General features: G+C 42.0%; 2 protein-coding genes across 3 annotated transcripts in view; both read left to right on the top strand.

The window, feature by feature from the left end:
• On the top strand, positions 1-5,037 carry ddx47 (DEAD (Asp-Glu-Ala-Asp) box polypeptide 47). Its single transcript, XM_063470498.2, has 12 exons — positions 1-153; positions 372-465; positions 1,042-1,230; positions 1,317-1,388; positions 1,558-1,676; positions 1,889-1,960; positions 2,100-2,216; positions 2,324-2,470; positions 3,095-3,232; positions 3,326-3,396; positions 3,590-3,719; positions 4,701-5,037. Exons 1-12 carry the CDS (start codon positions 28-30, stop codon positions 4,854-4,856), a joined length of 1,431 nt encoding a protein of 476 aa, XP_063326568.1. The 5' UTR covers positions 1-27; the 3' UTR covers positions 4,857-5,037.
• Positions 5,038-5,471: 434 nt separating this feature from the next.
• LOC134625947 (myosin-10) overlaps positions 5,472-24,784 on the top strand; it is a 62,567-nt gene continuing 43,254 nt past the window's right edge. Inside the window, exons 1-3 of one of the 2 annotated variants that reach the window (XM_063471354.1) lie at positions 5,472-5,818; positions 7,822-8,199; positions 14,259-14,415. In XM_063471354.1, coding sequence (XP_063327424.1) covers positions 7,855-8,199; positions 14,259-14,415 — 502 coding nt within the window. In that variant the 5' untranslated portion in view covers positions 5,472-5,818; positions 7,822-7,854. The remainder of the gene's footprint in view (positions 5,819-7,821; positions 8,200-14,258; positions 14,416-24,784) is intronic. The other variant, XM_063471356.1, reaches the window with a different exon arrangement.

Here is a 24,784-nt window from a genome sequence, read left to right as displayed (position 1 = left end):
AACTGACGACACGTTGGGACGAAAAGCATGGCGGACGAGGAGAGCGTGAAGCCAAACACAGACGAAACACTCGAAGGTTCGAGCAGCGATGAAGGAAGCGATCACGGTGATGGCGGAGAAAACGACGAGACGGTGAAGAGCTTCAAGGATCTGGTAGGTTTGCTTCAGCGAGCGAAGGAAAAGAAACATTTCAGGCACATTAACACGGAGAGAACACTGCTGTTCGAGTTAGCTACAACTCCGCTGTGTTATGTAAACCCTCATTTTATCCTTTTAAATATGAATGGGATATGTCTGTGAGACATATACGGCGCCAGTACACAATTATGATCGTGATACAAAGATTTCTACCTTTTGTCTGCTTCCGACAGGGTGTTACTGAGGTTCTCTGTGAGGCTTGTGATCAGCTGGGATGGAAGAGCCCCACGAAGATCCAGGTAGAAGCTATACCGGTGGCTCTGCAAGGTGAGAAATCACGCTTCCCTCTTTCTGTCAGTTTTACTCAAGTAACAGTACATGATCACACGGAACAGAACCATACGCACATTTTTGGATATCAGGAAAAATAAAACCCTACTGGAATAAAATATTCAGTTATGTAATTCCAACGATTGTTTCAGATCCTCTACTTGGATCATCTTAGAGGGCATTTGCGTCCATGCTGTTTAAGTCCCCTAAGGTTTTAAAACAATGAGCTATAGACAATGGGTGGTTGTTGTTGAGGAGATCCTTGTGATGGAAAAACTCACAAACAGACAGAAAAAGAAAGAAGAAAACTTTCTACAAGACTGGGACAAATGAGTAAACTGAACATGAGTAAATTGAGGATTGGAAATCAGTTTGTGCTCAAATTCATACCGTGATTACACACCTCATATCTGTACGTGTAACATATGAAACTTCTCCATATTTCTCTGTGAATCATTATGATTAAACATGGACTGAAGCTAAAGGAGCAGCGCTTCAGTCTGAATCTCGGGACTGGTTTTACTCTCTAAAGGTTAAAGTGCGTAACATTTCTTGTCTCCTTGTGACCTGCAGGGAAGGATGTTATTGGCCTGGCGGAGACTGGTTCAGGAAAGACCGGTGCCTTCGCTCTGCCTATCCTCCAGTCGCTGCTGGCCTCCCCCCAGAGGCTTCACACGCTTGTTCTCACCCCCACCAGAGAGTTGGCATTTCAGATCTCTGAGCAGTTTGAGGCCCTGGGCTCCAGTATCGGCGTTAAGTGTGGTACGTGTCCTTGAAAGGTGGAGGTGAGGCGGCTTGCAGTGGTGCGGGAGACTCTGTGCTCTAAATCCGTCTCTCTTCCGTTGCAGCCGTGATAGTCGGTGGAATCGACATGATGTCCCAGTCCCTGGTGTTAGCGAAAAAGCCGCACATCGTTATTGGTAAGACTTTACCTTTAAGAACATTGGATATTTTTACACAGATGTTATGACAGTTGCAGTCACTTCACGCGTCTGCTTATGTTCGCCCACTGTTGTAATGTTTGTATCCTTTATAAACTGATTTTGATGATACACTTTTAAGTAAAAAAATCGTTTTGTTTTTTTCCAGCCACGCCCGGTCGTTTGATCGATCACCTTGAGAACACAAAGGGCTTCTCTCTACGAGCGCTGAAGTTCCTGGTCATGGATGAAGCAGACAGAATCCTCAACATGGACTTCGAAACTGAGGTCAGTAGATTCCTATTGGTAGCCTATTGCTGGCTACGAGCTGCATACCTCCAACGCCTCAGGCTAGATTTGTGCTTGTGAAGTGTCCATTTGTGAAGCTCTTTGCCTATAAAGAGAGAAGATTTTCGAGAATTTAACTTGTACAAATTTTAAGCATGTAGCCCATGTAGATTGTCATTTTTATAAGTATATATATTCTTTTTTTTAACCAGGTGGATAAAATCTTGAAGGTGATCCCAAGAGAAAGACGCACTTTCTTGTTCTCGGCTACCATGACCAAAAAGGTATCTTTGTGTTCAGCTCTAGATGACGGAGAATGTTAGTCGCGTTTCTTTTAGCCGTCCTTGTCCTGCACATTGTGGAGGACAGTAATAAGCACCTGCCAGAGTAGCCTTTGCCTGACCTTCTGTCATATGTTTACAGGTCCAGAAACTAGAGAGAGCAGCTTTGAAAGATCCTGTGAAGTGCGCAGTGTCTACGAAATACTCCACAGTAGACAAACTGCAGCAGTACTACATCTTTATACCATCTAAGTACAAGGTAGGGTGCACACGTGTACATGTGTTGATCATGTGCTGACAGTTGTGTTTGTGACCTGCTGAAGCTGTTTTATATTCAGTAAGTTTAGCTCTTGGTTTTGCCAACAGGACTGCTACCTGGTTTCCATCCTGAACGAGCTGGCTGGGAACTCCTTTATTATTTTCTGCAGCACATGTAACACAGCCCAGCGGGTGGCGCTGTTGTTAAGGAACCTTGGCATCACTGCTATCCCTCTACATGGGCAGATGAGTCAGGTAAAGCTTCTGAGACTCCATCCATGTTTAAACACTGAGTTTTTTAACACTTGGTTGACTATAAGGATTTAAGCTGAGATGTTAGCATTCATTATAGTGTCTGCTGCTCTGTCAGTATTACCTACACATACTATAAAACTCTGTAAACAGTTTGGTTTATGATCACACTTGCAACACATGCTAAAGTCATGCTTAATTAACTTTACGTGCAAGTTAGTGTACTTTTTGTACCATTTGGAATCTGGAAGTCATTGTCATGGTCTGCAGTTTACCATAAGCAGTCTACAATCAAATCTACATTCAAATCAGGCTGCAGTTCACTTAAATGTTTGAATAGAGCTCTTTGCACCCTCTAAGATGCTGTTTTTGTAGACCAAGAAAACATTCTTTCACTCATGAATGAAAGTGAATGTTGACCAGCTTTGGTCCCGTTTGCCTGGATGTCAGCCCTCTTTCTGGTTTTGTGGCATTACAGCAAATGTGACCTAATGTATGATATGAGTTGTGTGTAAATATTCACACAGACATTTATCAAATGGAGCTATTAAGGAAGTGAAAGTTTGCCCTTTTTCTTTCTGGTGGATACTGTGATGTGATCTGGATCTTCCTTCCTTCGCCGTGCAGAATAAACGTCTTGGAGCTCTGAACAAGTTCAAGTCCAAGTCTCGGTCAGTGCTGCTGGCGACTGACGTGGCATCCAGAGGACTGGATATTCCTCATGTCGACTGCGTCATCAACTATGACATTCCCACTCACTCTAAGGTACCGAGGCGCTGATAATCATGTTGCTGGTGCGTTTGATGATTTATTTCACTTCACCGATGAACTGATCTGTGAATGTGTTTGATCCTACAGGACTATATTCACAGGGTTGGCCGAACAGCCAGAGCAGGACGATCTGGAAAATCCATCACTTTCGTCACTCAGTAAGAATGGCCTTTTTATTGTCACCAGTCATTCCATATACAATAACATCTCTGCTTTGTTTCCACTTATTGCTATTTTTATACCATTTTGACATATCATTTTCTGAATGGTTGAGTAAGTTGTGCAATACTGTGGTTTGGAGAGGAAGGTCACTGCAGCAAGTAAATGTGTCTGGTGTCCATATAACCATAGGTATGATGTGGAGCTTTTCCAGCGAATTGAAAGCTTGATTGGGAAGAAACTTCCAGCCTTTCCAACCCAAGAGGAGGAAGTGATGATGCTGGTGGAGAGGGTGAGCGAGGCCCAGAGATTTGCCAAAATAGTGAGTCATCCTGTCTTTATTGTGTCTTTTCTCTGTATTTGTCAGATATAGCCTAAAATTTGAAGAAGAAAAAAACATGCTGTGTGCAAAAGTGATTGGGGAAAACAATGGTGCATAAACCCGTCTGAGCCTGCCTGGCCAATGCATAAGTATTTAGTGGTATGTTTCTACATGAGGTGATTTGAGCTTTGTGACACAGTGTGTTATCCTCCTGAAATCAGCCATCAGAAGATGGATACAGCGTGGTCATAAACAGATGGACATGATCAGACAGGCTGTGGTGTATGAACAGTAAACAGTTGGTGCTAAGGATCCCAAAGTGTGCTGGAAAAATATCCCCAAAACCATTACACCACCAGCAACCTGAGCTGTTGATAAAAGGCAGGATGGATCCATGCTTTGATGTCGTTTATGCCAGCTGTTACCCTTCTATCCAATTGTGGCAGCAGAAATCAACACTCATCACACAAGGCAACATTTTTCCAATCTTCTGTTGTCCTTCTGTTTCATGAGACCATGCAGCTTCTAGCCTCAGTTCCTTGTTTTTAGCTGACAGGAGCAGCACTCTGTGTGGTCTTCTGCTGCCGCAGGCCATCTGCTTCAAGTTTCGAAGCAGATGACCAGAGAACTGACCTCACTGGATATTTGCATTAACGGGCAGGTAGACGGGTGTAGGTGGTAAAGTTGTTGGTGAGTGTAATGATTTAAATGTAACCATATATTTAAAAGAGCAATGACTGCAAGCATAAACTAAAAGTTACGAACAAATGTTTGAAACTTGGCTAAACCAGCTTAAAGTCTCTCCCAGCCAATGATTGATGGAACCCCTGAAATCATTTAATTTCTTCAAAAATACATATTTAAAAATGTTTGATTTTTTTTTAAATTAAACTTGTTCTGTCTTGACCTAAAATGCCTTTATATAGAATATAGTTAGCTATTAGTGTACATGAACATTAAGAAAACGTTTGTGTTCCCCAGGAAATGAAGGAGCAAGGCGACAAAAGGAAAAGGCCAAAAAGAGGGGACGGAGACGATGATGACACGGAACAGGCGACCGGCGTGAGGAAGAAGGTTAAAGGAGGAGGAGGAGGAGGGAAGAAGCGTGGCGGAGGAGCCTGGAGGGGCGGACGCTGAAGAGCCCCAACATTAACAGACTGTACAGAACTATGACATACAACGCCTTTACCGTCTTTTGAAAACTTCATTGTTATGACACCATGTTTTCCACTGCTTCGTTAGTAAAGTGAATGACTATTTAATTACAGAAAACACATGTTTTTCTCGCCCCTGGTGACATGTTTCCATTTGTAATAAAACTCAAGAAGTCGCACGATTGTGTGAGCTGGTGCTGCTGCTGGTGTTGCTTTCAGACACAAGAGGGAGCTGTTTCAGTCAAAAGCCACATTATGTTTTATTAAGAAGTACTTAACCCTTCTTGTTTTCTAGCTTTTTTGTTTAGAAAACATGTGAGGTATTAGACAACAATAACAATGCGTGGCAGATTGAGGAGTTTTTATAATGCATTCAAGCAACAGTTGCAATAGTTATTATGTTTTGGTTTTTTTAGGCTTGTCAGTGGTTTGCAGCAAATTGGGGGGTTGGTTTGTTCCAGCCAATAGTGGAGAAGGGCAGAGAAAGACCGCAAAGTGAGAGCCCAATCGCTTTTAGGCTGCATGTAGTGGGTGTGCAGTGCCTAGATATTTGTGGGATAGATCTTAAGAGGTATCCACCGCAGCATAATGCCCGACAGTGTATTCATTATTGCTGCCTTCATTAATGCCATTGAGGGGATTCTGACAGGCGTGAAGGCACGCACATAAAAATTTATTAGCGGCTGAATCCTGACAAGAGTGCGACAGTGTGGCGTATTGATCTGCGCGATCACTTTCTAGTGCGCACAGTCCACCGTAGGCGGGAGCAGCGGTGGTCAAGCCTGCTCTCTTTAGGAGGGGCCCCAGTGTGGAGGCAGCACTGTGCACTGTGGTGCATACCGAAGCCCAGATACATGCCTGCATTTCACTTGTGGCTAGCAGCTGTATAGTTGCGTTCAGGGTCGAATCAGGGGGAGCTTTGTGAACAGGTTCTGACTGCTGCAGGTAAGTTTGCTCGCGCCAGCCGCGAGGGCGAAGAACGATGGAGCGCTTGGTGATTATTACGCCGTCAGTGAGTGATCAGCCTCCGGGATAGGGGATGGAGGTCGCTCTGGAAACTTACTTTGGCTGTAGTCTTTATTTGAGTAGCGGGGTTCAAAATCCACCGCTCGGCGTCATAAGCGCTCTGGTTGACCCCGAGAACTCTCTCTCTCTCTTTTTTCTCCCACCATAGAAACGTGTTAATTGGTAACACCTGAACTCTTAATACGTAACAGAGAAAGTGCAGACTGACTGTGGTAAGCTAGCTTTATGACTCTACTTTCCTTTGGCTCATGAAAATAATTTTCTCCGACAGTAACCTTATTTTTGTTTATCCTAATGGTTGTTCTCCAGACAATAACTTTTAGCTGCTGTTACTCGTTCTTTTAAATTAACCGTGTCGTGACTTATTCCCGTTACCCACTTATGTAGCTAGCTCCGTCAGTTGCGCAGGTTTATTACGCAGTTATTAGCCTAATATTTGAAAGGGCGACTTCAGCTGCATGTTTCAGGCGTTTATAGTTTCCAGGGCTACTTGGATAGGTGTTAAAATTCGGGTTATTTTGTATACAGCGAGCTCTCTGGAGAACGGGAGCGACTTATTGTATGTGCCACTCACAGTACGTCGTCCATCTGTCCCGTTTGGTTTTCTGGCAGAGCGGCGTAGTCTGCGCAGTACGCGCATTATTGTTGTGCAGTGCCAGGCTGCCAAACCTACACTGAAGTCTGACTCGCAACTTTTATTTGATTGCCTGACATATGAGTTCCCTTCTTCACTGTATTACTTTGTTATACCAGCTATGAATCAAGAGACATACTTACATTCATGCATATCTATGTGATGTATAATGATCAGTGAATTCTACTAAATTCATAAGTATTAGTGTCACTGGACGTTTCTGCCATTATTGGATCTATAGTGATGACTACAAGTGGGAATCACCAGACACTTCGTTCATAATGCGATATTATTTTAACAGAACTACTTTGCCATCTGCTGAGAATTGCAGTAGTATATATCACATTCTTTCAACTGCAAATCATGCCCTCAAAGTTGAACTTGTTATCTCACTTCAGTTATTTATTTATTTATTCACTAAAACCTACCATACGACAGATTCAGTCTGCAATCAGTCTGCTACGTGCAGTACTTTTCTGATAATACACCAATTAATTGTAATATATCTTCAAAAATCACTGTTGCTGTCTACATAGACAGAAATTCACATTTAACAGAAATGTATATTTAACTGTTGCACTAAGCAGTGTTCCTGTTTTATAGAAATATAACTAGAATATAACCAGCTGACAGCCAGTTGTGTGGAGTACCTTTGAGTTGTGCTCGCTGACAATGACTCATTCAGACTGATGGCAGCATGTTGGCAGTCCGTCTGTATTTATAAATTAGCTAGTTATCTGCAAACCTCCATCACTCACTCTGAGAGTGACTGAAGTCAGAGTGCAGCTGTTTGCAGAAAGGTTACTTCCTATGAAGTGACCAGTGCAATCACATTGCGATCAAAAGTGGTGGTTGGCATGCAACTATCTCAAGCTCTGGGTAACCATTTAGTCACCACAAGTTGCACAATGTGAAAAAATTCAATACAGTCACCAGGCAGCCACTACTGTAGATGTAAGGAGGTTGCTGTCCTATTTTTAATTGTGTGACTGAGCCATTAGCTTGCTCTGAATGTAGTGTAGTGTAGCTTTGTCAAGCTAAGTGTCTGATGTTTTTCTTGCTTTGTTTTGTTTTTTTGGTAGAGTTGAGTATTTTAATGTATTTAATACAATATATTTGGTGTCACTGTATTGATAAGATATTGCCACACAAAACATTGTGATAATTGTTATATCAGCCCCCCCCCCCCCCCCCCCCCCCCCACTCCTGTTGATCACATAGGTTGAGATGTAAAATTTGACTAAATTTCACGTTTTGGTACTTATCGCTGCACCCCCTTTTCTTCTAGGTGGCCATATTGTGGTGATCATTCCCAGTTAAAATGTCTCATCGGAGTGGGCAAGAGGACCCAGAGCGCTACCTGTTTGTGGACCGGGCTGTGGTTTACAACCCAGCCACACAGGCTGACTGGACGGCCAAGAAGCTAGTGTGGGTCCCCTCCGAGCGCCATGGCTTTGAGGCGGCGGGTATCCGAGAAGAGCGTGGCGAGGAAGTGCTAGTGGAGTTGGCAGAGAATGGTAAAAAGGTGGTGATCAACAAGGATGACATCCAGAAGATGAACCCACCCAAGTTTAGCAAGGTGGAAGACATGGCTGAACTCACCTGCCTGAATGAGGCATCTGTGCTGCACAACCTGAAGGACCGCTACTACTCCGGACTCATATATGTGAGTGACTTAGACCTGGAGCCTTCAAAAGGTTCTTGTTTTTTCTAACAGTTTACTGTAAACTCAACACACTGGTGGATGGTTGACCTCAAAATTATTTCTCTGGCTGTTCTGCTCGTATGCAGGCAGTTGTTTCATTTTTAGTCACCTGTCTTACAGTCTTGGTTAAAAGTGAGATCTGATATTTATCCATCTTTGTTTAGGGAAAAAAGCAGCTCATCTGAGTGACTCATGACCACACAAACACACTCACATATTTGCACACAGAATGACTGACAGACCTCTGTGGTCTTAAATGCCATAACTTCCCTCTCACCTTGGCTAAAGACAGACCTTTGCCATAAACACTGCTGGTGTCACTTTATTTGTCTTACCCTGTTCTCTTACTGGTGTGTCTTGTTCGATCACAGATATGGGTTGACCCTAACCCCCACATTCCTTTATTTTAGCTTTAGTTTCTCAGATCACAAAGCAACCCTATCAGTTCAGTTTTTCTCATCCACATGGCCATTTTTTTAAATATATTACACATGTAGACCAGTCAGGAAAATCTCTGGTGTCTGTATATCTAAATGTTTTGTAGTAGTCAATTTTTACACAGAGTCTGGAGTGGTCTCTATCACTGCATCGCTTCTGTCCCCATAATCCAGTTTCACCACAGATGAAGCAGCTCTGTGACGCGATCTTGACCCATTTAGTGACATGTTTACCAGGAATAGAATGTGGGTTAGTTTTTACCTGAGAGACTGTGGTTCGGGCGCTGCTGGGTGACTCGTTGCACTTATAAATGAGCCTTTCATCCAACAAGACGTGATAAAGTGAATGCAGCAACGCATTGCAATCATCAAATGCTTAAAAGTATTATTATAATTTGCCGCTACCAAAATGGAAGAAAGCATTTCAGCAATTTCCCATATGGCTTGAATTTCCATGTCATTCCACCAGCTCCCTCTTCAGTTTCTTCCTAATACCATGGTGTCATGGTTTCTGTTTTTTTCTGGGTTCAGAATTGGCTTTGGTGCTTGTTAATTGTCCCCTTGCCTAAGAGAAATTGAAAACATATGTCTGACTGTGTTGGTTTTCTAAAAGGAAGAGAATTTTCTCCTGTTTAGCTCACTGTTAGAAAAAGAAGCCCCCTGTGCTTGAAACTTCTTTCCAGTGTGTTTGACTTACCCCCCCAGAGCTCTGATATATCTACTGCAGACATAATATAATGCCTACCCCAAGGCTGTGCTTTGAATTGAGATAATTGGAAAGACCTCTGTATCTGAGTCATAATATGATTCTGCAAGTCTTTTACAAGTTGAAGTCTGTACTAACTGTTTTTCTAAACCTGTAAAATATTTTCATAGGTTTGCCTTTAGGACACAATTACTGTTTTCAATAACCTAATATTAAAGGGACTCTGTAGTTTGGTCTACCTGTACTTAGAAGACCAATATCATAATCCACATTCTAGCAGACAATGCAGGTTGTTGTGTATGTATATACAGTATATGACTTACTGTACCATGTCTTTATGTGTCAGGTACTTAGAAACTGTATTGCTTTGAGAGAATGTCTCAAACTGGTGTCCCTTGTGATGTTATATTATTTCATTTTCCATTGTTTAAGTTTTGAAAATTCAAGTTAAGTGGAGTAGACTGAGCTCCTGCTGAGCTAGATGAGTCAGTAGATCAGTGACGAAACGTTTCTCCCACAAAACGCTACGTCCAGATGAACAGATTCAACTTTTGGAGATAGATCAGTAATGCACATTCTGTATGTTAAGGTTACTGTGAAGAAAACAAATCTTATATATTGTTGCCGAAACATGCAGAAAAGTCAACTGTGGGCGTCCAGTAATTTTCTAGTGTGTATCTTTATTGTTAATTACAATCACACATCTGTTACTGGTCAGTAAAATCCTGGTTTCTGTGTGATTTTTCTATCCTGTACAGCCTCTTTTGTATGGCCCTTTGTAGAGCTGACGGCTTGTTTCGTGTAAAGTCAGGCCGCCTGTCAAGCTGGCTCACTAAATTTGGCACCTTTCTATCTGTACGGCGGTGAGTCACAGGCTAGCCACCATGCTACTCACTAGCTGGGCTACAAGCGAGCCTTTGTGTTGTTAGATAAGCCTCAGCTGTCAGAAAGCCTCAGCATTCTTCCACGGCAAAAAGACCATCCGTCTGTCTGTCTCCTGCCGCCTACTTCAGCTCTGCTGCTGCTCAGTGTCTGTCCTATCTTCATCAACTCAGTTCCTTTTCCCACACTCACTCTGCCTCTCCACTCTGACGTACTTGTCCTGGAGAATAATGGCATAGATTTTCTTTCTTTCTTTGTTTTATGGCATGCATTGGTTTTCTATAAGTATCAGCTGATATTCACTCTGTTGACCGATCTTGGGTTAAAAGGCTTATCTTCATGTATCGCAGTTTTGCACTAAAAATGTGTATGAAAACTCTTACTTTAAACATCAGTATTGGCCCACAATCCATTTCTTTCTTATTGATTTCAAAATTAGCGTAGTTCCTACACTATGGCCCTGCTGAGAATGATTATATTGTAATGCTGGATCTGCCTGCAGGTCTAGAGCAGGCACAACCTAAGAAAGAGAAGAAAACCTGCATGGCCAGGCTCATCCTTATAACTTTGTAGAGAAAATGTTTTAATATGATTAGATTAAAGTCATCGGTTGACTTCTATTTCTGGAGGAACTTAGGTTGGTTATGATGTAACCTGTTGCTGTGCTATGACTGTTCTTTATTTTACCTCTTAGATTTCTACAGAAATAAAATGTGTGGTGGATGTAATGCCATAGATTCATACAGCTTTTTTGATAGCATACAGTACGTTTTATATCATGAGCTCCACTGCCTTAAAGCTTATACATTTGATTGTTCTGCTGCTGCTGTTAAATTGATTGGATACCACACATACCAGTGTTTTACTTCAAAAGCCAAGTCTGAAGTATTTATTAGCTTTGTTATGAAATCAGTGAAGCAGAGCCCCGTTGGGGAACTGGTCAAAGTCTACTGTTGTCCACACAGATCAGTGGCGCCGAGCAAGCCTCTGCACTCAGAGTGCCCTTAACGGCTTTTGGAGTGGAGAAAGTCCCGTCAACGTAGGCCTGCTGTCTGACTGATCAGAGGTGGCAGATGGGGTCGGCTGTTGTGTCTGCTGTTGGCTATGTGTTGCTCAGCTGTTACTAGGCCACGGCATCCCCTCCCCTGGATCTGATTTCACAGTGGAAATATCATCTTCTCTTTCCTGGACTGGGCCAGGCATGGCTTCTTGGCAGGCGGCGTTAAGTTAGCTGTGTCCTCTGCTAGTTGGCAATAGCAGTTGTTAATGGTCTTCATACTGGATTGATCCTGCAGGATATTTCACAATAAGAATATCCTTATTTTATTTTTCTCATATTTGTATATGTGTGAGGAATAATAACCGCTTAATATTCTGGCATCATATTTTTTTTCACTGTGACAAACCATTATGAATAAGAGAGGAGCTGAAAATAGTGTTTTATGACAAAAGACATTTTACTTGACCCTCCAAATGGACAAAAAATCTATAGATAAGGGCAGGTCTCTAATGACCTTGTTGATGTTACCAGGTTAAAGAAGTTCTTTGTCCTAAAAAAACTTGGTTAACATTTTTTAGTGATACTTTTAGAGATACACGTTTTAACTCTTCTCAAGGGATTGCTGACTCAACATTGAGTGCTCTGTGCAGTTTTAACCAAATAAGACATGAACATAGAATGTGATACAGCAAACTTCAAGTCCAGGTATCTCTCTGCAGCCACACCAGCTGCTTTAGCACTAAATGCTGCAGAGCTAAACCATGGAAACAGAACAGACTCTCCATTTATAGCGGCTCTAGTTTTCAGATAAGGGGGAATTAAATTTTCATTAGCCTTCGAAAAGGAGAGTGGAGAGTTAGAGTTTCAGCAGCTCTCTCCCCCTCATGTAGGGAGCAATTTACAGAAAGGATGAGAGCATGGTTAGGTGTTTTTTTACGCCTCTGCTTCTCCATTGGATTGGACCACAGGGAGCTCCGTCAGCTGGATCATTGCTCTGCTCTTCATCCTCGTCTGTCTCTCTCTACTTCATCACCTTCTTTCTTCTGTATCAGCAGCACAGCATCAGTTGCTCAGTGCTGACTTAGGCCCCTGACTGAGCTGTTACGTAACAGCTACAGTACGCTGTGTGCTCTCCGGGGCCTTTGTGATCGTCTGCTGAGTCACTCAGGTAGAAGTCCCAGTGCCGTACTCAGCCTTAGGTGCAGCGTTAATAATGAAACAGGTGTCATGATGTGTGATGCTTTGATACAAAAAGATCCCAGAAGGAGATTGCTTTTCCAAATATTGTAGCTTTGTTTACTAGTTGTACTATATTAATGGCTGAGGAAGCAATAGAATAAATAGCTTTTTAAATATTTACGGCTCTTCAAAACAAAGGCTCTTATTATGGACAACAGTTCATGGAGCATTTGCCTTTTAAATTTATTTATTTCTGAACTGCATTTGTCATATTGACAGTCAAAAGAGGAACCTGATCGTCACAATTATTTCAGTTTCATAGATCAGATTTCTATTTCCGGACTTTTGCTTTTCTCCTCTGCTGGAGAGGTTTTAGTGATTGGTTTGTTGCCTATGTTTTTTTGCAGGATTACTCAAAAGGCAACTGCTTGAAAACCAGAAGTGAAGTTGGGCCCAAAATAGAAGTTATTAACTTTTGGAATGGATCCAGATTGGATGTGGATCGTCAACACTTAAGAGAGGGCACGATTGGGGATTTTGTGTAATATTTTTCACAAAACCACATCAAGTTGAAATAAAAATGAAATGAGGATTGTTCTGATGTTCTCAATAAAATGGAGCAGACTCATCCAGACCCTGATATCCTTCTGGAACCCATGAGCTTAATTCAGGCATGGTCTCAAGTGAATTTTTATCATTGGTGGAGATATGCACCTCTGGAAATATGTTCATGTTTTTGTAAGTAGTGTTAAGTAACACTGCACAAACATATCTGTAACTCCAAGTAGCTAGCAGAGAGGTGCCCGACTCTGGTGCCCAGGGTGTTAAGCCATCTCGGCCTCACAGATTTATAATATCCATCTATCTTTTGTTCAACATCTGGCTCTAATTTTTTTTGTACCGGTATATATGAGGTATTAACTCACTGAAAGAGGCATAACTCAATGTATGCATTTATTTTTGACTTTCTTAAGGTTCAGTCACTATAGCTGTACTTTATATTCTGTAAATACAATGGAGATTTGTGTGGGCTCCTGGAATAAGCCTAGCATGTCAGTGTGAAGGTCATACTACCGTGAAGCAGCCTTTTCTCTGTGTCATCCATAGGGGAAATGTGAAGCCCCTATAGCATCTGCAGAATGAGCGAGAGCCACTGCCCCACCAGGGCCCCTCACGCCGTCTGCCTTGCTCTCTGGTTGATTCAGATTCAGCCTACAGCATAGCTCAGAAGCCTTCATACCGCACACACTCTCTAGGGAGAGATTGTCAAGCTAATGACATAGCCAAATGCAACACCGCAAGTCAGAAAGTAGGCTAAACATTTGCAGTGCACACTGTTTGCTCTAACATGAGTCTTTATAATATTCCATAAACTCATTATTTCTATTAATGCGGTGCTGTTTTGGATTAAAAAGGCTCTCTGGGTATTGCACACAGACAAGTGTCTGCTCAGTGTTTCATTTATCAGCATTCCCTCAGATCTGCTCTGCTCTGCGTCTATCACTGTCTTGCATGCCAGCTATGATGATGTAAGCTACCAAAAAGTGGGTAATGACAAGGCTTCCTGCACTGATAAAATGCAGGCTAGATGATTTATAAAACCAGAAATGTACATGCTCCTTTTAATCTAAAAGATCTTAATGTTTTACACATCCTGTTTGTATCCACTTATGGTTCCATTGAGCCTTTATTTGGCTTTGTGAACAAACTTGAGAAACATCCACAACAGACCTAATCATATGTTCTTTTAGTTCTTAGAGAACTCTTTGATATTAACCTCCATGTTTGTTTGTTTGTTTCATATCTTTAAATACAGACATACTCTGGGCTTTTCTGCGTGGTCATCAACCCCTACAAGAACCTGCCCATCTATTCAGAGAACATCATTGAGATGTACAGAGGGAAGAAGAGGCATGAGATGCCTCCGCACATTTATGCCATCTCTGAATCAGCATACCGCTGCATGCTTCAAGGTATGTTACACATCTGCTCTTTGGAAATGGACCTCTACCTCACATTTATAAAGTACTTTGCTATGATTACTTGACAACTACAGTATATAAAATAAGTGATAAACACATTTAAAGGTAACTTAACTTATTGGCAAACAGGTATAATGGAAGCTGAAGAATTGTGGTGTTTATCTCACTTGCGGGCAGGATTGGGTTTGCCTGCATAGTGTTGGAGATTAGTGTGTGAATATAGTTGTGTAATGTATGTGGAAGGTCACGAGGTCAGAGAGGTGGTCTGTTATCACTGAAGGGGTCAAGTAACAGATTAACTATGTGGCAGGTTTTCCAGGTGTACGGCTGGGGTCACGCAGTTAATTGGTAATTGCAGGGTAATGCAAGGCTGTTCAACACAATCTTTATCCTTTAAACACCAGGCAAAGAGTTTTACATCAAAGCTTTAAGTTGCATTGTTCATTCTTAGCTTGTTCTCACAAATATTGGCCAGAGGTCTGCTTATGTAATGTTTTTGGCTCTCTACGTAATTATTTCTCCAAACCATGAACTGATGTGCCTTTTAAACCACTGCAGCATTTTTTCCAAGCTGAAATGAAGACAGAAGTTTTCTTTATAATGGTGGCATTTTTAGGAGAGCCTTAGATTGGATGTCTCAGATTAGGAGGGGGACATAAAATGGCATTTTCAGCTCCATGGTAGCTGAGAGCCTTAGCATTTCAACTTTCTAACTCAAGCCTTGGTAGTGCCAAAAGCCAAGGTTTGTTCCTCTGCCTCACTCTTATGGTGAACCATCGTACCATCTGCAATACTGCAGAACCACATGCAGGTTTGAAAGGAAACAATGTGGTGCTTCAGCTTCCATTGAAATCACAGAACCACTGAGCCATAATCAAAGCACAGGGCACCAAGCAAAAATAGCGTAAGCTCCTGTATATGTTTAATATATGATGTAATGTAGTCCCAAAGAGTTGAGCTAAAACTCTCATCACTGGGGATGTTTTATAATTTAGGTAGAAATTTCAGTATTGACATCATAGTACAGTGGTATCTTTTAGTATGCAGCACATAAGCACATTTAAGTGTCTTTAAAAGGTTAGATTTGTCCAGCCAAAACTTCTTACTTTCGATTTTCAGATACTGATTTAGTTTTTTATAGAAACACCGTACTTCTGAGATCCTCTCCTTTTTGTTCAGTTTGAAAAACACGATTGTTTTGGAAATTTAAGCCAGGTCAGCTGAAAGGTTTAGTATATCATTGCTTTGTTTCAACAGAAAGGGACAGTAGTCTCTTTCTGTGTTTCAGATGAGCGTAATGTGCTGTGAGTTGCGAGAGTGAAGCCTCTAAGCTCCTAATGTGTGTAGCGAGAGGCTCGCCTGGTAGACCTGATGCCCTGTGACAAAGGAATTTATAGCAAAAGTAAAGGAGATACAGAAAGGCAGGGCAGACACCGAAGGAGGCAAAGTGAGAAAGCAGGTTTTAAAAACATCAGTCTTCAGGTTGTCATTAACTTGACCTGCAGCACAGATTGGTTTTCATCCTGCAAATACACTGCATAGTTGCTTCATGTTTTGAGCTACAGCTGTTGCATACTTGAACTTACGGTGTAGCTGGAGCCCATCAAAATCCACCCAGCCTGCTAAAGGATAGACAGCAGGAAAAGGTTAATAGAGCATGCATTATTGGAAAAGAGTTGCACAACTTGTTTTGATGGTCTTTTATTGAAGCCCACACCAGTCTCCTGGTTGTAATTCTAAAAATGTCATCATGTGAGCATGATTACAATATAAAGACCCACAAGACACAAGGCCATGACCCAGTTTGAATACCAACTAATTGTTTTTGAATATCTGATGTAGAAGGACTGCTGTGATAAGCAGAGCCTTTATTAGAGTTTATCAGTGTTTAGACAGCTTTAGCCTGTCTGCTCTGAGCCATCGCAGTCACTGGAACAACAGTGTTCATGTCTCCCTGTTGTTTCTCTTGAGTCTTCTTTCACATCTGAGGGATTTGATTCTTTAAATAGCGTGTTTATTTGTACCTATTTCAGCTTTATGTGACAGTAAGAGGCCTTTCCCACTAGTACCTGCTCATGTTAACTTGGCAAGGTTTGACTCAGTTTTTAGGGTTTTCCATTAGGTAGTAATACCTGGTACCTGGTACTTTTTTGGAGTACCTATTCGGCCAGGACTCCAAGTGATCTGAGCTGATGTGGCTTCACTCAATGAGTCATGAGAGCGTCACCTCCACAAAATCAAATTAAAATTCAAAACCTGGCAACGAGGGAAATGGCTACAAAAAACAACAACGCTGTGGTCCCTGAGTTTGACCTACATCCATAGACAAAGCAGAAGGTATACCATCACCATACCATGGCATTCGTGTCACATGCAAATGACATCACGGGACTTTCGGCAGCATCGCTATAAAAACACCACACGCGTTAGGTGGTGCTGGATTGTAATGGAAAACGTCCGAAGTCGAGTAGGTATGAGTGAAAAAGGGCTATAACTGTCTGGTGGACCTGCTGCAGCTCTAAAGCTTCAGGGTTTGTGTGTCTGACTGATGTGCTGAAGGCTTCCTGTCATGACCTCAGGCTGTTCTCTGCTCTCAGCGACTCTCGCCACTCCAGGGAAGTCATAACTGGCCAAAAGTCACATTCAGTTATTTAAAAAATAAGAAAATCGCCCAAGTTTAGACCATGTGAAGAGGCCCAACCAGTATATTGAGATATATATCTGCTTGTAGAGGTACATTTGTTTTAACAGAAACATGTCTTTTAATGGATCAAAGTACTAACACATACTAAATAAATCAAATCAAATCAGAAGTACTTCCAAATGGGACTTTAACTAACTTCCTCTGAGTCAAGTTGTGAATTTTCTGCCAGCTTTACCACATGGTTGTTGCTGAAACATTTCAGGCCTAAATTGACCTTGGATCTGATTTTTAAAGTTTGGTTTTGGAACTTTTAAGGTGGCTCGTGTAGAGTTAGATCACAAAGTTCTGGGAAAACAAATTTATATAACATGAGGTTAATGTTGCACCTTAATTATATAGCTCCTGTCTTTGTATATTTTCTTCAATGTGGTTTTCAAAACTTCGAATACACACACACACACACTCTTACCGGCCTATTGTGCCTTCAGAATGTGTTTGTCTCGATATAGGACACCTCTCTGGTGCCATCATTCTTCTCTCTGACCCCCTTTCTCTCTGTTCATTCTTTCGGACCCCTCACAACAGGCAGGGCAAACCAGGCAGTGGAATGAGGTCATCGCCGCTCCAGCTCTCCATACCTCACTGTGTTAAATTATACGAGCTGAGTCATTGTCAAGTTCTCATAGTTGTCCAAGCAGCCTGTTGCCCACTGCTGGGCTGCTGTGAGCAGAGGTAGATCACCGTGGATACCGATGTGTGTATCTGTATATGCAACTAAAATAACCTACCCCTGGGATCTTGAATAGAGGTGTCACTCTGAGTGGCACTATTTAGCTGGCTGCTTCTGTATGAATCTACTTCAGCCTGTTTAATATTTCTGCAGTCTTGTTCAGGATGTCTTTTGTAGCTCCATCTCAAACTATTTGGGATCTCCTACTGATTTCTTTCTCCTCTCAGCAAGTAGAGCAGCTGGCCTCTCTTATTTTTACCCCTTTACTGTTTCACTTACTAGTTTGTTCAGTCCCTTTCTTCCTTTCAACCAGAATGTTTTGGCTCTGAAGACACTGAAGAGGAAAAATTCCCCAAGTCCTTGAAACCATTTTGGTCGCCTTTCACTTAACATGAAAAATACAAACCGCAGCTCTGCTGGAAACTCTGTGGCAGCGCAGTTTTCTTTGTTCCTTCTGTCTCAGGCTTTGATTAGGAAACACAGGAGAACAAGTGTGGGGAATGTCCACATTCTCATCCCTTCTCCGTGTCAGGATGAAGCCAGGGTTACCATGGTTAGACCTGCGTTTAGTTGACAACACCGTGTCTCAGTTTTCTCTTATTTCACCTTTCAACTGCTCAGGCCACAAGGCTCAGTTCATGACAGATTTGTCTGTAAGTATTGCAAATATGCATTTGTGTTTTGTGTTCAGCAGTTTTCATCCATATTTTTTATCCTTTTATGAGTTAGTTGTCTGTTTCTTACTGCTGCTTCACTCTATGAGAAGAGCGCGCCTCACACTCAGGTTGGAACTGTATAATACAGTCATGTTACTGCCACTCGACTCACTTACAGTGCTGGTAAGTGAATGCCACAGATAGAGTCACATATACTGACTGCACTCCATAGGAGTAGTTTGCTTGTCAAAAAATAGCAAAAAGCAATATGAGTGCATCCATTTATGACTCTTTCTTTTTTCTGTATGCAACACAGCCTGGTTTGCAGCCTCACATCAACAAATTTGAAAAGCAGATTTTACAGTGAGATTTCTTTTACAGTGAGATTATTTTTATGCTGATCTCCATCACATGGTAGAGATCCAGCACATCTGAGAACACAGATGGTACTGTAGACACAACCTGTTTAGAAATAACTAAAAAAAGAAAAGCAAACCTACTGTCTCCTTCTACTGTAAAGAAATTTTCTTTGCTTAGGTATTGTAGATCTCATTCCATATTTATTCTGTATACTCATCCTGACGTCAGTGTGATGAGCATCTGTCAGTATAAGGAAAATCTACTGTTAATGTCAGGTGTAAATTCACACACAACCCATTGTGATTTGAATGGGAGGTGAGCCTTTATAGATTGAATGCAACCTCAGAAATTAAAGTAATGCAATCACAAAACTTTTTCTTAAACATGAGAACTACAAGTCCCTCACTAAAGAATGCAGTGCATTTCCCTTGGTATAGGTCAGGGGTCGGCAACCCTGGGCACGCGTGCCAGGGTTAACTGATGGCACGACCATAGCTGGACTGGCCATCAGGTATACCGGGCATTTGCCCGGTGAGTCGATGGTGATTTTTCGTTTTTATGGGCTGATGATTTTTTTTTTCTTGTAACAGCATGAACAATGAAAGGTGGTGGATTTGCCAGATGCTGGCAGATGTGTAAAAATAACTCAGTTGTTTGGTGGTGGCTATGGTGGAGCTTCCACAGAGACCAGCAGGTGGATGAGGGAAAGGGGAGGCAGGAGGAGGAGAGACCCGAGGCGGCCGCCGGTCCGAGTGTCAGGTGAACTGAACTTCAGGTAAGAAGTTATGACCTGCAGTCTGTCTGGGTCAGATATAAACCAAGTTTAGGTGGAGTTTATTTTAGTTCTGCTGACTTTTTACAGTCAGTTACAATAACTCGTACTGTGTACTAGCTAGCATGACGGAGTTTCTATACAGCTGGGTGGGTGCTATGATGTTACTGATAGTGAACTTTATTCATAAAGTTAGTTAGTAGAGTTGCCAACTGTCCCGTAAAAAAATGGAATTCAGAGAAAATATTACGTGTTTCGTATTGAGCTGGAAAGGAACACAGTTTGTCCCGTACTTCAGCTAGGATGGAAAAAGACACAAAGCTGGATTTATTCTGCGTCTTTACGCTGTCAGCTGCCTCTTCTTCTCTCATTCTCTCCTCCTCCCTCTCTTGTTGCTACTTTAATCATGAAACTGATCAATGATCAGCTGATCGGCTTTTCTCTCTTGTTTGTTTATCTCCCACTTTGCGCCAGAAAGAGGAAACCAGCGGATGTCGCGTTAAACAACAGCAGCATGTTTAAGCTTGATCAACTGTTGTTAGAATTTATTTAATATTAATTTCTAGTATCAGCTGATGTTTGCTGGAGCCACAGCTGTAAAGCTGCTGGTCATGATATCAGTTTGGTTATCTGGTGAGAGGGAAACATGAAGATGAAACCAGGAGATGCCCTTACTGAATCATCAGAGCTGAACAGGTGATGGAGAAACAGGTTTACCTTTTAGGTGACATGAATGAGTTGAAGGGAAGTTATGAACTGTTTCTGAGAGACAAATAACACCAGGATCCTTTGTAGCTGACAGCTGGTAACTGTGCAGGGGCGGGTCTAGCAAAGTTTTGCCAGGGGGCCAGGTAGGGCATTAACAGGGAAAGGGGGGAGCACAAAGAAATACTTTTCTTTCTTATTCTCATTTAAAATGTCTGGCTGTTATTAAATAATTATCTGAATCTTACAACCAAAGTTTTTATCTGATGTAAAATCTTTAGAGATCACACATTTTACCAACAAGACAGTGCACATCACTGTCACAACAGCGTTTGTCTTCATTCAAAGGCTTTATCACTTTTCCTATAATACCTGTTGGGCTGGTCTCTAGTCAAAATGCCCGGGCCGATTTTTTGGTCCCAGTCCAGCCCTGGGCACAACACGCAGTGAATTAATCTGAGAAGGTGCATCAAAAAATAAATGGCCGGGCCAGCGGTGCACATCGCAAACTAGCTCGCATAGACACATTAGTTGTGCAGCTTCTTAATGGCGGTATCTTAGCTAACAACCCCAACTGCCAGATTCAACTTGTAATTGGCTAAAAATAACTTAGCCTACCAGTGAGAGGGACGTTGCTAGCTGGCAGTTTTTTCAAGCGATGTTGAAATTTCCACATTCCGACACTTCAAATGCTTCAGGAGCACCGCGGAAATACACATATACATCCGAAGACTCGAGACAGAATTCACAATGCGTTTTCTGGACTTTCAGGTGTATGGACCAATGTTTTCTTTTTTGATCAAACCAGAAAGTTTAATGAGCATCTGGGTTTGTCTTGGATTAACTGGCTGAGTTAATGCCAGTTAATACGACATCGAAATACAGCTGATTAAAATGAAAAGCTCGACTCTGTGGGGGTCAAAGTTTGCAGAACTACGAACACAGCTGGGATCCATAGCTGTGCGTGTTCATGGAGCTTGCATTTTCACCTGCTGGACATCACTACCTGACTAGTTTAACTGTCTTCAGAACATTGCAGAGGCCTTATTGACAGTATTTGGCTCTACATATCTGTGTGATCAGATTTTCTCTCACATGAGTGTCCTCAGGTAGCCGTCTGAGTGCTGGACACTCGGAGACCTGTGTCTCTGAGTGGGAGACCAGAGATCACATTAACATTATTATTGCTAATGCAGTCATATGGCACTTTGACTTCTGAGGAAATTTTAGATGGCACTCATCATCAGAAAGGTTTCCGACCCCTGGTATAGGTTATTTTATCCAAATACAAATCATATATTTAAACCAGGTGACAAAGAGTCAGACTGGAAATGTCTCCATCACAATGTCGTGTAGATAACTGAGGGAGGAAGAGGAGACATATTTAGCTTTTTTCACTATTGCTTGCTGACGTCCTCCTATTTTTAGTTCATAGCTATTATACTTATACTTATATCAAATCTGTCAATTAAAACTGCACATAAATGTTCTTAATTAACTATGACATTTAGGTGCATTACCCTTTACCCTTTTTTTAGGAGGAATTTTCCCTTTACTTGATGAGGCACAGCTGCAGCTGTATTGGTTTTAAGCTCTGTAAGACAAACTGTGGGACATCTAAATATAGCTGTGATGTATACACATGCACTGCAGCCCTGAACTTGCCTAGTCATTTCCCAGCAGAGGTGCAAGTGAGAACACAAATGTCTGAAGTCATAGTAGACATTAATTAGGTTTTTAATCTGCCATCTTCCCAGTACAGTACATCTGTGTGATGTTATATTGCACTGATTTGTGCTGATGTTACAACAACGCTGGAAAAAGTCTAATCAGTTTGTCCAATTAATGAGAACACAGAGGATGAGAACCATCTCCTGCTGTGTGAGGATATTTTTTGATAATGTCTTAACCTTATCGCCCCAGTGTGTTTTACTTGTTGTTTTGAAATGTGTATCCAAAGCACATGTAGTGTTGTTAAAAACAGGTCTGCAGATACTGGAAAAAGTGCTGTCGTGGTATATGTTTAATTTCTCTTCCTCCCCAGAGTTGCAGATACACCTATATATGAAATATCTCCCCAGCAAAGCAGAGAAGGAAGATTCAGAGGTAACAAAACAGTCACAGAAGTGGAAAATGTCTTGGAACACAGAGATGTGAAGGAGGTGGGCTGTGCTGAAAGAGTTGGAGGGGGGGGGGGGGAATAAAGGCTTTAATTTTGAAGGGGATCCTTGGAAAGGGTTGCACAAGAATAAAAGATGGCAGAGCCCAACAGACAGGATCAGCAGGATGGGTAGCAAAGTTTAAGGAGGAATAACTATGAGGGAAGAGGAAAGACGGCAAAGACTGAAAGGGAGTCAGTGATGGAGATGGGCAAAAAGGAAGAAGGGGCAGAAGCGACAGAGTTTATGGGGAAAACGGAGTAGAGGGTACAGGGGAAAGGCAGAGGGGGTGGCTAGCATTGTGCCTCACAATGGGGGCTTTGTGCAGTCTGAAGGGGGCTGGGACCAGGGCCCTGTGTGTGTGGGTGCACGCAGGGAGGCCTGGAGTACAGAGTTCTTCCCTGGGAAATGGGGCCACTTGTTGGGGCAGTGAGGGCTCGAGTGGCGGGCTGGTGAGGGGCACACCCAAGATCTGACTGACAAGACAGGTGTGTGTGTGTGTGTGTGTGTGTGTGTGTGTGTGTGTGTGTGTGTGTGTGTGTGTGTGTGTGTGTGGTTGAGCGGGGGGTACAGACAGTCAAAATGACTGTCAAAATGACTGTCTGTACTCTGAACATACTGAAGCTATAACTTCCAGGGAAAGGGTGAAGCTTGTTCAAACAGCATACTTGGATGAGTGTACTGCAAATATACTCCGACTCATACATGCACACACACACACAAATATATGTGAGGGGATGAGTCTTTAATGACAGGCAGCTGCGGAGTTCGTGGAGGATAAAATCATTTTTCTGTTTGGGGGTCATACATCATTTCTGATTTATGGTTACAGTCCCCTCCATGTGTAAACACTTAGAGTTTACTCCTACCTAACCTGGACAGGGACAAGGTCCGGAAAGCTGTTCTCTGTCAGTCATCTTGGTATCCTTGGTGTCTGACACGGCTTCTTTTTTTTAACTAAAAGTTGATGGACTTCAGAGTCTTGGTAGAAATGTAAAAATTCCTTAACTGTGTATGTTAAGAAGAATAAATGTATTATTTCTGCTTAGTTCACTGATTTGACTTTATCGCACTGATTTAGAATAGAATAGCCCTTTATTGTCATTGTACATGTACAACGAAATTGTGGATTGTGTTTTATTGCCCAGTGCCATAGTGTCACTTTTCTAAAAGGATATTTTTTGAGCTTTTTAGCCTTTATTTTGCAGGAATGTAGATGCATCATATGCCTGAGTAAATGGATCCCTACTTAAAATGGTTCAAATATTTTTTATTACAGTTTTGTGGATTTCCTTTTGGGGATACCAAAACCTCTTGGGTTTGATAATCTTTTCCTAAACCTAACCAAATAGATTTGCTGACTAAACATAACCAAAGAGCATCTGGAAAACATTGACACAATTACTACCTCGGTCTGGGTGAAAGTCCTGTTTTTGGCCTACCTATGCATCTCTAGTTTTTATAGCTCTGTATTTATTTCAAGCCCCAAATGTATAACTATCTACGTGAGCTAGGCATTAGTCTACTATGTGTAGCTAACACTCTCAGCCCGAACACGGTGCCAATGTTTGAAAAGAGTGGTGAGGAGATGATTTAAGGTGGAGTCACTGTCATATATTCCCCTCGTTCTTCGATAGTGTTGTCATCAGAGAAGCATAGCACTGATGCCAGAAGCCTCAGCAGTACAGATACGATTACCTGCCGTCACTGCTCTCTCTCTGACATAAACTCATAACCCTCTGAAGACAAGAGAGAAAAGATGCTGACTGCTTCATCCGCTCTGTCACTGGGTTTAATGAGCAACTGATTACATGTGCATATTTACTGATCTGTAAGGTAAATATATGCACAGCAGTGTAGCTACAGTACAAGGCTGCAAATCACTTTTTCCATTTTTGAGTTAACATTTACTCTCATAATTTCTCTTTTGAGAATTTACTCCACTTCTACTTGTTGCTGTTGCACAGCATTAAGTTTGACTTATATTAGTTACACCCACTAGATTTTTGCTTAACCTTGTTACATTTTCAGATTTATTGTATTTTTTTAAACATGTTCTTTCACTCGTTTTTATCAGAGTCAGTCATCATCACACTGATACATTTTCCTCCCTATGACTGAATCCCTGCTCCCCCCTGTGTGTCTGGAATTCCTGTGGGGCTGCAGAGCTTAGCGCTATGATATCAGAGGTACCAGCATAAACAGACACACAAACACGTGAAAACCGCCTTGTCCTGCTGGATTATGGCAGGCCTAGCCATCACAAAGAACCACTGTGGACCAAACAAGCCCCCCCACGGCTGCCATCTGCAATCGATTACATTGCCAAATACT

This window comes from Pelmatolapia mariae, linkage group LG4 (assembly GCF_036321145.2).
Source record: "Pelmatolapia mariae isolate MD_Pm_ZW linkage group LG4, Pm_UMD_F_2, whole genome shotgun sequence".
Classification (NCBI taxonomy): Eukaryota; Metazoa; Chordata; class Actinopteri; order Cichliformes; family Cichlidae; genus Pelmatolapia; species Pelmatolapia mariae.
The sequence above is the reverse complement of the archived record's forward strand: the minus strand, read 5'-3'. Positions and strand labels throughout refer to the sequence as shown.